The sequence below is a fragment of the Montipora capricornis genome, chromosome 8 (genome assembly GCF_036669925.1).
Source record: "Montipora capricornis isolate CH-2021 chromosome 8, ASM3666992v2, whole genome shotgun sequence".
NCBI classification, from domain to species: domain Eukaryota; kingdom Metazoa; phylum Cnidaria; class Anthozoa; order Scleractinia; family Acroporidae; genus Montipora; species Montipora capricornis.
The window spans coordinates 16513342-16525841 of NC_090890.1; the positions used below are offsets into that span (position 1 = coordinate 16513342).

Below are 12500 nucleotides of genomic sequence, written 5' to 3' on the forward strand. Positions count from 1 at the left end.
CGCATCTACCCACCGTAGTAAAAATTCACATAAAAATACTGTGAAATAATGAACGAGACATAAACAAGCGTTCCCGAAATGTCATCACAATCATCTCCAGTCCCCCTTCTGTACTCGCACTGTTTTGTACCCCGCCAGAAGTGAAATGTTGCGTCTTTTAATGGCTAAAATCAGGGGACAAAAAATCGAAATTGGAAATTTTTTGTGCAGTTGTTATCAGGACAACTATCTATTATCTGTTGCGAAGCAGCCAGACAAAACAAAGGCTTCAATGGGACTTGCAGCCATTAACATTTTAGTACACTGCTTTACCAACTGAGCTATCAAGACACCTGGAGTGGGCCAATTGCAAGCTTGTTTTCAGCCCGTAAGAGGTGAAGTACTTGAGAATAAATGTGATTAAAATACATGTATAAATGAATGTTCCGTTCAGAATGACAACGCAGCAAAGAAGCATATTAAACAGCTGCAAGGAAGCCTGAAAAATCAAGGCCAATCTAGGCAAAGAAGCCTGAAAACAAAAACCTGTTGCCTGGGTGCAAGTACACCACTCAAGTTGTCTTGTTTCCAGGCTTCTTTCCAACTGGTTCAGATGCTTCATTGACTGATGATCATGCTCATGTCAGATCATTTCATGTAATCCCAAGTCCAGTGCCAATAATGTACATTTACCAGTAAAAGGTGTATCTCATACCAGCATTCTCTCAGTTAAATTTTCTAAGGTTATCTTAATTTCAAAAAGCGTACTTCTCTTTTCTTAGTGATTAGATTATTTTCAAGGGCCAAAACAAGATACACTATTGTTCTCACCTCATGGTCCTTTTGTCCTCCAAAACCTCACCGCTCATTATCACGCATGCAACTTCTGAAGTAAACTTCTTATTAATCTCTTGCTTCAAGTCACTAACAGTGGCTGTCTTAAAATTTGGCATGGATATTTCTTTTGGATCATCCTTGTTGTGTAGGTGCCGAACAAAAAGATGAAGCATTTCTACTTCAGGCTTAAACTCAAGTTTAATGATACCATCTCGTTCAGAAACTTCTCCATAAGTTTCCTTGTTGATTTCTTGTGTTCTTGTGTCTGAATCATCGTAGAATCTCAGCCTACCCTCTGTCCATGGGCAGCCTTCTACAATCAGAGGATTTGATAATGTTCGCTTAGCCTCCACAAGCCAAACCCCAAGGTAAATTCCTCCAAATGTTATGTCTACTTCGGCATCTATGGGTAAAAGCAAAGAAGCACAAATTAGTTATTCAATGATGATAACAGAGCAAAAGGAATACCCCTTATTATTTCACAATAGCATAAAGGAAATCCTTTGACGAAGATTCCAGAAAAACTGAGGCTAGGGTGGATGATGGTTGTTAGTTTAATTCTGTATAATATTATAAATAATTATAGGTACAGTAGCTTCTTTATTTTTGTCAAGTTTCTCAGCTAGATTAATGTATAGTCATAATCGAAGTTCAAGTTGTTCGTCTTCTGCATGCAAGTTTCTGTCGTCACATTCGTCTTGCAAATAATCGTTGTTGCTTTTCAGCTTGTCATTGTCATTGTCGTTGACAGACTCCCCCTTACACTGCAAAGTTAAATGGTGTGAGCATGCTGACAAATCCTGAATGCAAAGGAGTGCGAAATCTCCATTGAAGATGTTTCAAATTTTGTTGAACAGAAGTCACAATCCCTCAGCAACCCTGTCTTCAGCAAGTTACATGTACCTTGCCCAGGAAGGGAAACGATAAGCAACAATGAAAACGGGATAATGACCAGAAACGTACCATTTCTGAAAGGAATCAAGAAAGCCAACTACCCAGTGTAACCTCATCATCTGGTAACAGGCCTCGCCTCTGATGATTCTACTAGAAGTTGTCTTTTTTGTAATTGCACCCACTGCTTGACTAACTGTCCTGATTTTGCTTATGAATCTAATCAAGAGTGTTCATTTCGTGATGAAAAGGAGGTTGTGCTTCGCCTGCCTGAGAGGTGGTCACCTGTCTAAATGATGCTATAAGAAGAAACCTTGCAGCTACTGTAGTGGATGGCATGCCACAATGATGTACGTACAGCGATTTGGTGATCGAAGTTGCAAGTTCCAGTGAAGCACTTCTTAGGCAAAGTAAGCTGCTATCCCAAGATAGTGTCAAACCTGGTGGCATTGGACAGACAGGTACCAAGCACTAATGTGACCTTACATCTTTGGAAAATTCTGTGAAAACATTGCTGATTCTTCCAGTGGATAACCAATTGAACTCTACTTTTTGCTTGCTCAGCCCTTTAGATCATCTTGGTACATGTATAAGTGGCAAGAAAGCAAGACTTGGATTGACTACAATGGGGAGAACTGAAGAAGTCCCATTTTAGAAGTCTCTCCATGAGATGCAAGCCAGACCAGTCACAGCAGTTGCCAGAGATGAAATCCGTAAACAAGAAGATGTAATACATGTATGATGGCCATACCTATGTGGCTATGTCCATCTACCCAAACTCAAGTGGAATTGCTAATAGGTGCTTATGTTTCTCAAGGCCTTCAGCCCAGAGAAATTATACCTGTATTTCATGGAGGCCTAGACATGATGGAGGAGTTGACCTTGGCTGGGCTATTTAGGACCCCACAGGACAAAAGTTGAAGTATGTTCATTCCCCAGTCTCTTTATGAAGACTATGGAAATTCATCATAATTTTATGTATGAACCCTGTACCGTCTTTGCTGACATATCTTTCGGTGACAATTTAGGGCTAAAATTAATGTATCTAGAGATCATTTTAAATTCATGAACATCAAAAAAGATTCAGATAAGCAAGACCAAGATGGTCATTATCAGATCTCACTTCCACTGAAGAATCTGTCTCTCAAGGTAGCAGAAAATAGGGTCTTGGCAGAACGCAGAGCTCTTTATCACAAACATAAGCTCTTGACAGATTCAAATTTCCAAGAAGACTGTGTTACTTTGCTTGAGGGTGTGATAGAAGATAGCTTTGCTGAGAAAATTCCCCTTGTTGACCTCAACAGAGAGGATGGCAATATCTGGTACGTGTATATACATCATCACAGTGTATATAAGCACAAGAAGGCAGAGAAATTAAGAGTGATTTTTGATTGTTCTGCTAAGTTAGATGGAACTTCCCTGAAAGATGACCTACTACAGGGACCAAATTTTACCAATAACTTGGTGTATAATACTTTCCAGATTTAACTAAAATCAACTACAAATCGTTCCATGTCCTTTTATTATCTCCCCCACTGCACATGTCCGCAATCATACATACGTGGGTGGGAAGGGTAGCTATAACTCGGATACTACACTTAGTAGGGTTGTTGGTTTGTTTCTGCCAAGATTATGCTGCAATGTGATTCACCAAGTGTGTGTGCCTGAAGATGACTGTGGCCTCCGCTTTCTTTGATGGCCTTCTGGTGATCTTAATCTAGAATTAAAAGAATACAGAATGACACTGCATTGGTTTGGTGCAGTGTATCACCCAACCTTGCATTTGTCCCAGTGGAATTCCATTATCCATTCTTTTTCGTAACAGCTAAAAGGTTATCATCACATTGGAGGACTTGACAATTGCTATAAGCATGAATAGTCAGGCATACAATAGTGTTGTCTGTGAACAGCCTAACATTGGAGACTAAGGATTTTGGTAGATTGCTAATGTAGAAAAGAAATAAGCAAGGCCAGAGAGAACTTGCGCACAGTCAGAAAATTCTCCTTCAATCTATTTATTGGTACAACTGCAGACAAAGTAATGGTTCAGCTTTCTAATAAGGAGCCCATGGCTAAACTTACCAAATGCCTTGCTAAAATCCATCAATAAAGCATCTTTTTGATGACCGTCATGCATGGTGCTAACAATTTCATTTATAAAACCTAATAATTGAGTCTAACATAATCTCCCAGTCCTGAAATTCGTGTTGCAAAGGATTGAACTGGTGATTATAATTTTTTAAGCTTTAATATTTTTTCAAGGTTTACAGATGTAATACAGGAGTTGGGGAATTGCGAGTTCATTGTCATACAAGAGTTTAAATTATGGTGAAAGATTAATATGAATTTTTTTAAAATTTAATCATATTCGCCTTACATTTTTGCCTTGTCATACAAGAGTTTAAATTATGGTGAAAGATTAATATGAATTTTTTTAAAATTTAATCATATTCACCTTACATTTTTGCCACAAGAGCTAAGTAAACTCATCACAGGGGACTTACATCTAAACTCTAATTACAACATAAAAGATTAACACGAGTACCGGATAGATACATCAAAGTAGGTCAAAAAAAGGTTTTAAGTTACATGTATTATAACGACTAGAAAAAGAAAAAGAAAATTTCAACGTTTTCATTGTTTGTCAAGTGAGAAGAGCCAAACAGATCAACTTGTTGCTGGTCAGAAGATCATTCTAAACCAATGAAAAAAAAAACGCTAAATGAGTAGCAGCAGTGAGCAAATCAGGTCTCCTAGATTGATAACTGAATGGATTGATAACTAAAATGACTTTCCAGGAGAAAGATCATCACAAAAATTGAATGGAAAGTTTTAAAAAGGAATCAATTACATTGTAACCTGTGATGGCAACTGCATCGCAGATTGTGAAATAGACTTCAATAATTCACATATAGTCAATTCTAGCAATCGTTAGTTTAATTGTTGTCCTTCAGTAGCATATTGATAGTAATGGTTCCAAGTTCGAGTGAGGCCTAACACTACTGTTAAGTTTTTTTTTTATATCCAATAGACCAATTCGGCTAACTCATTGTTGTACCCAATTCAAATCTCTAGGGGTTAAGATGCTTTGTGTATTGCATTTGCATGATAATGTAGCATTCACATTTAAATGATATGGTAATACTTGGAACAAAACGTTTTATTCCCAAAAGATTTGAATTGGGTACAACACTGAGTTAGCCGAATTGGTCTATTATTCCATCAGAGATCAACCTAGCATTGGAATTGGGCCAACACAATGACAGAGAAAAACTCTGACGACCTTCGGATTTGATCAGCGTTGCTCTACCGACTGAGCTACAAGGCCAGAACGGGAGCAGGCTGTGGGTATGTGAGGTGGCTCGGCCCAAGCCTAATTTAGATAATCATTAGTTGTTGTCCTTCAGTAGCATAACACTAATTTCACATGTTGTTAGGCCTCACTAGAACTTGGAATCATTACTATCAATTCTAGCAACTCACCATAGTTATTGTTATTTCCAATTGCAATGTAAAACTGGGTCCCACTCTCCATCATGACAATACCCATCTCATCACTGCAGTGACAAAGTTCACCACTACTGATCACTACCGAATAACCAGCCTTGTCATAGCTATCTGGTTGCTTAGGAGAATGACTGGTTGGGAAATGACCTGGGATAAGGTGTCCAATTTGTTGCTGAAGAAGCTTTTCCATCTGGTGTACTTTATGCACAGGCATGTTATGTTGGGGTCCTGGACCAAAATTGGCAGAGTCCAAACCAAGACTGTGATCAGAAGTGCCGAACGGACCATGACTTTCCAATCCTTGGGTATGGTATGGATCTATAGAAGAGCTATCATTTGCAGCTGGTCCCTTCCCTGAAAAAGGATTGCTTGTTTCTGCCTTTTGCTTTTGCTTTGAAGTGTGAATACCCTCAAAGGAACTAACATCCTCCCTAATAATATCTCCACAAGTGAATGGTGGACTGGAACAGTCACCTTCCATTGCCTGTTTTCCACTTCCAGTGTCAGGGAAAAGTACTCCGTATTCTGTGGCAGACACAAAATTATGTACAGTGTATCATCATTTGACAGAGACCATGCAGTAAACGAACCATACTGTACAGATTTCAATTGGCCCTGCATTGAAAGTGGTACTATGATCAAAAATCAATTCTTTTTTTTCCTTTGGATCTCCCAACACTACATGTAAGACCCATTAAGTTTTTAGCCTTAATTTCAAAAAGACACAAGGTTGTGTATTTTAACTGGAAGTTTTCTAATTTTAATGGTCTGCTATTACTAACTTTAAAATCTTGAGGAAGCTGGATCGAGGAGAAACTGATATCGAGCAGTCACTAGTTTACGAATGCAATGCATTTGTACATGTACGTGGCTGAATCAATATGCAGCATGGGAGTTTTGGGCAGATTTTAAACTCATGTCTTTCATACATAATAAACTGTGTTAATGTACTCATTGAAATTTTAAGCTATTGAGTAACTTATGCCACTTTTCCGTAGATCCAACCTCTTAGGTCCAGTTAGTTACATGTAGATTTGAACGTGATTAATGGGGGACTGTGAAATCTAAAACTTACACCCAAATTAAACAGTGTTTGGATAAAAATCAAAGTTCAAAATTTTGCTAGGCAGGTGTTAAGCAAACACACTTTCAAAACCTGAAGAAGAAAAGGAAGTGATTTTTTTTATCATACCGTGTTGTATATGTACCACTTTAACAAGGCTATTACCTTGATCAGTGTGTCCATGAGAATCTGGTGTTATGGTTGCTGTTGACACTGGACATTTGTCTGCTTTTTGCTTTGGCCGTGCTCCACCATAACTATGAATTGGACTTTGGTGCCCCTGAGCTGAATGAGGACAAAACGTGGTTGACAAAATGAAAAATGCTTTTAGATAGTCGCATAAAAATAACAACTTTCTTTAATTTTCCAGACATGTTTCGACGGTACATCCGTCATCTTCAGTGTTACATATTTTGAAATCGCCGTTGAATTTAAAGCGCTTCGTTACATTGCGTTGTCAATATTGCGTATTAAATCAAAACAGAACAAAACAAAAATTTTTAAATGAGTGACGCTTAGTTCCTTACAGGGAGAGAGTCAGGTTAATGTGTTTCACCTGCTGGTTGAGATTGGGCTTCTCCCATTTTATATACATGGATTCCTTAAGCTTCACTTGGTACTTAGTGGTTGCAGAGTCCAGGATCTCAAATCAATCTGGTGTGCAGGATGCCTTACAAAACTCTGAACTCTGCAGATGTTTAAAAACGTTCGAAGATCTGTCTGAAAGTAAGGCTCGCGCACTCGTGTGGAGAAGTGTCGGCTGGTTTCACCAACATAACAAGCATTACAACTTGCACACGAAAATTTATAGACCACATGCGTGCGAAGCCCTACAGGGACAGCATCTTTCACATTAAAAAGATTCCTGACTTTGAAAGTAGTGAAGACTAACCTTATATCAATAGGTTTACATAACCGATTAGCAAGTTTGCGTATACTCCTCTGTGCCGTGACTGAGAAGTGCCCAACGTAAGGGATTTTAAAGAAAAACTTAGGTGTTTCCTGGGGCTCGATTCCTGAATGAGACTATTTTTTCCCTCCCTTGACTGCTGTCTGAATATATTTAGAAATATATTTGTTGATAAGGTTCTCAGGGAAGAGATTCCTCCGCAGAATGACAGACAATTTTTGAAGGTCAGTATGGAACCCCATCCAAGTGTTGGGGACCCTAACCCTAACCCATCCAAGTGCTGGGGAACTACAGTGCAGACCAGAAATATGCGTCCCAAAAAACGCGTGCGAAACGAGCATACGAAAATTGCGCACACGCGTCTGCGTTTTTAACACGCGCATCAAAAACGCACATTCATCAAAGATAATTAGTATGTTTGAGTTGGCCCATTGTCTTTTCATTGTTTAAGTTTTATTGTTACTTTCAGCGCAAGACAATGGCTATGTCAACAGTGAAGTGTTTGATTTCGAATAACGTGTGCATCCAAGTGAAATTCGAGTCAACAATGCACTCGCTTCCGCTTCACATTTAATTTCAGACATTTGAAAATTACTTTCACTTCTCGCTGCATCAACAAATGACATAATGAGGGAAATAAATATTTTCCTGTGATTAAAACGTAAAACAGGACTATTTTCAATTTGAAAGACATCGGTTTTGCCAACAGAAATCGACGGTCTTTAAAGTTAGTCGATCAACAACAAATATCGCTAAGAGCAAGACTTGGACGAATGGCGGAGTGAAATGCAGTAAAATCAACGAAATAAGGAGTATATTTATTCGCAAACAAAACTTACTTACGCCATCTGTAATACCGGTACTTTCTCGAATATTTCAAAATAATTTTTGTAATGCGTGCGTGACATTCAAAAGGTATCTCGGCATTGTGTCCTTTTGCGAATTGAAGCTGTATTACTTCAGCAAGATTCATTGGAATGTGCTCGGAGTTGAAAAATCTCCCCTTTAAGATAATTATCTTCTGCACCAATTTCTTTCCTTAGTTAAGCTTTACGGAGGAGAATTAACACGGGGTTGGCTGGAAGCATACGGAGTGAAACCCTGTGTGACAAAAAACGCCGAATTCATTCAAAGATACATGCGACTTTCAGTTGCCGGCTGTTTTATTTTCTTTCAGTTACTCATGAATGCAAAATATTGTTTGTTCAAATTGATGGTTTTAAGGCAGTGAAATTAAAACAAATCTTTATGGTAGATTAAAACAATTTGTTAAACATTACGTAATACTGCAACGAAATGAAGAGAGCAGTGCAATTATGGCTCAATCGTAGAATATTAGGGTACTATTCTCCGACTTTCAACGAAGATTTCTACCTGTATTTTACGATTTAAGTCTCTGATTTTATACTCGTATAAATAGCCCCTTTCGCATATTATGTACGCTGCGGCCAGAGTAAGCCACAGCTTACTTTCTCTCGTATAAACGGCCCTAATGTCGTCTTCTTTTGTTTGAGAGCCTGGGACCAAATGTTTACTTGTCGAAGCCTCAAAGCAGTTATCTCATGACGACTTCTGTGGCGCCATTCTCAGTATTTGACGTTCGCGAAAAACTTGGGATGTTACAAAAACTCCTCAGTAGCGCTGTTTTCTTTTTTTCCCGAAATTCTTAAGCTCGACAAATTTTCGGCAAAGCACTTTTATTGCGAAGAATTGGCGGAAAGGTCAGAAGCTACGTCTACAAGATTATTTTCTCCACTTGTCTGGCATTTTCTATGACAACGATCCAAATTGCAGTTTCGGCAACAGAAAGGTCAAAATAACTTAACTATCAGTGGTCAGCTGCAAGATGACAACAGAGTTTTATTATTTTTCATTCAGTGAATGTCGAAATAATTTAAAACTTTCAGTGATCAGTTGACACCGCTCTTCAATTCAAATCTTCTGGTAAGTTGATCACAGAAATTAAATATTCATTTTATCGTCTGTCTATTGTTTCGTGGAACAATGAACATCACATCTACGATACGAGTTTGCATAACAAAAGAAAAAATGCGCATCAAATGCGCGTTTGGAAACGTGCATTTAAAAACGCGTGTGTGCAAAAAACGCGCATGCGTTTTGCGTCTGCGTAGGACGCATATTTCTGGTCTGCACTGTACCAACATTAAATAAATTGACTTTATGAGATACAAAAACAGATTATTTTGCGAATTATCGCAAATCGCAATGCTGACAAGCATGAAAGCAAAAGAAATGGTTAATGAATATGAAGGCATTGAAAAGACCCTTAATGTGAGTAAGTGTACCTCTGCTTTGTCAGACATATATGTACAGTGCAGACCAGAAATGAGCGTCCTATGAAAATGCAAAATGCATGCATGTTTTTTGTGCACACACGTCTTTAAGTACAAATTTCTTCATTAATGTTATTCAAGCTTGTATTTACATGCAGCTGTGATGTTGATTGTTCCATGAAACAATAGACAGAATGAGAAAATTAATATTAATTTTAATTCCTGTGATCAATTCACCAGTCAGAGAACATCTGAATTGAAGAGCAGTGTCAACTGGTCATTGTGACTTTTTGAAATAAACCTACAAAGATTAAATCTCTTTTCATATTCACCGAATGAAACACAATGAAACTCTGTTGACATGCTGTAGCTGACCACTGATAGTTATTAATTTTTGTCCTTTCTGTTGCCCGACAATGAAGAATGTAGCTTCTCACCTTTCTGCCAATTCTTCGCAATAACCCGAACATTTGTTGAGCTTAATTATTTCAGGGAAAAAAAAGAAAACAGCTCTACTGAGGAGTTTTTGTAACATCCCAGGCTTTTTGTGAAGGTCAAATACTAAGGATGGGGTACAGAAGTTGGAGTGAGGCTCCCACAACAAAAGTGAACATTTGGTTCCAGGGTTTCAAACAAAACACAATGTGCCTGTACAGTACCGCTCAAAAGTAAGTGACCACCCTCTCTCTCAAGAGATGAGAGCCTCGTCTCTCGAGACAAGACTTTCTCAAAAACAATTTTTAAATTTTTTTAAAAGGAAACTAGTGAGCAGCACAAAGCAACTGATCTTGTTAACTTTGTTTATTATCTGACTGGTTTCGTCTGATCGAACAGACTTCATCAGGGATTCTAACAAGATGTCTAAAGGGAACTAGTTTTATACATGAAGTGATAGTACAAAAGCACGTTCCAATAAAGGTGTGAACAGCAAGACACCCACAAGAAATACGCGCCGGATGTAACGTAAATCCTGCGAAGAAAAGGTGTAAAGTTTAATTTTGGGGCTCACGAATTTTAACTTTAAATCATGAGCCCCAAAATTAAACTGTGTAAAATTTTCGACCACTCGTGTGGGATGGGATTTCTGAGAACCTGTTTGGTTGTGCCGTGTCACTCGTTCACTCGACTTTTCAAGCCGCGAGCAACCCCCCAGGGAGCCGTGTGAGAAACCTGTTTCCCGGAAAGTTGTTAGTGTACATTTTCCCGTGAGAGGTCACATGTTTCCCGCATCTTTCATGCTTCAGACAGCGGGAAACTCTTATTCGTCTTATGAGATGAGTGTCGTCTTTAGTGCCTGTTATACGTGCAAACGCAGACGCAAGTGCGCAATTTTCGTATGCTTGTTACACACGTTATTTTGGGAACCTTTTTCTGTTCTGCACTGTACATGTACTGTACAGTGTATTTCATTCAATTGGTACATCTGAGAGACCAAAACACACTTCCTTACTTCAGTTTTTCGCTGGTATCACACTAACCTCCTTTTTTCACTTCACCCTCAATGACAGAAGCCTTCTCTGATTCTTTATTCACATCACCGCAGTCTGGAACAACATCATCATCATCAAGTACTTGATTGTCATGTTTAAACATGTTAGCCAATGTTGTCCCCACACTTGCCTTTGGAAGTTCGTTTGTCACAATCACTTTCTTATCATTAACATCAATCACACTCTCTGGACATTCAGAACTATTTGCAACAGTAAGCTCTGTTGTGTCTCCTTTCTCAGAGCCACTGCTTGGCCTTGATTGCTTTACATTGGCTGTGCTCACTGCCTCTAAACAAGATCCTTCTGGATTCTCAAAATATTTTTCCTTTCCTTTTTCTTCATCACAGACTGACGAATGATATTCAAATTCTTGCAGTTGCAAATCATCACCTTTCTTGTTGGCCATCTGTTCTCGAACTGTAAACAAGCAATGGTCAAATAAAGGTCATCATTTAATCAAAATACTTTTTTGCTTTTTTAATGGCCCATGATCATGAAATGATACCTACATTTGATCTATCATTGGGCAAATAAAAAAAGAGAAATTATAAATCAAAAACTACTTTCCAACCTACATGTAATTAGTTTGAGTTATATTGACCCTAACAGAATGTGGTATCAAAATACATGTAATATGAAATCATAGTTACATGTAAAATTGCAGGTATTCTCCAAAGGCCTCTCAGTTCATATCTATGGCCATAAATAATGGCAAAATCTTGGAGCCACAGTGCTACATTGTATAATTATGCATTTGGGACAAAAATGCACTGTCAATCTCTCACCAGAAAGCATGCCATTGCCTACTACATGTACATGTATTTCTTGAAATAATGATGAATGCATGACTACAATTCTACATGTATAACAGGCTTCTCATTATGATTTTAAACAGCTGTTGCTGTGCTATTTTCAGGCATAACACTGCAACTGATTGACAAACTACAGTACTGTGCAAAAGTAATGCAAGTGGTTTCCGACGAAGTTCCTGGCTTTTCGCAGCTTTCGATGAAATTTCGTTTGAAACGATATTTCGCTGATTTTTCGCTGCAATTTCGCAACGCCTTCTGTTTCATACAGTGTGATTTTTCGAACGATAATTCACTCTCCCTGAAAATGTGCCGCGAATTTTCCAGCGATAGTTCGCTCTTCCCGAAAATGTGCTGCGAATTTTCGAGCGAAAGTTTGTTCTTCCCAAAAGTTCGTTGCAAATTTGTAAGTAAACATTAGCTCCGTTTATGCCTTGGGACTTCATTAGAAAAGTTCCAGTAACTACGTGAATATTCTTTCTGTAGAGGCAGCATTACAGCTGCCGAATTTTACTTCATGAACTGGATCAGCTGTTTTACCAAACTCCTCTACTTATTGTCAAATTCATGGTTAACTGTTATGGTGATTCCAAAACCTACATGTATCAAAGTTGCAACAAACTTCTTGTGGTAATTCCTTTGTTGTTATTCACTACCACACTCGTTGAGACCCCCACTTTCTGTTGGTATAAAACGCACGAAGTTTCCCGTCTTGAGCCC

The 12500-nt window shown here is 38.4% G+C and overlaps 1 protein-coding gene across 2 annotated transcripts in view; it reads right to left on the reverse strand.

The window, feature by feature from the left end:
• The window catches only part of LOC138058920 (uncharacterized), a 79661-nt gene that overhangs the window by 55806 nt on the left and 11355 nt on the right, over positions 1-12500 (reverse strand). For both annotated transcript variants that reach the window (XM_068904380.1, XM_068904379.1), the window contains exons 3-6: positions 10960-11388; positions 6443-6562; positions 5191-5739; positions 811-1219 (exon numbers count right to left, since the gene is read on the reverse strand). In XM_068904380.1, the coding sequence (XP_068760481.1) occupies positions 811-1219; positions 5191-5739; positions 6443-6562; positions 10960-11388 (1507 nt within the window). The remainder of the gene's footprint in view (positions 1-810; positions 1220-5190; positions 5740-6442; positions 6563-10959; positions 11389-12500) is intronic.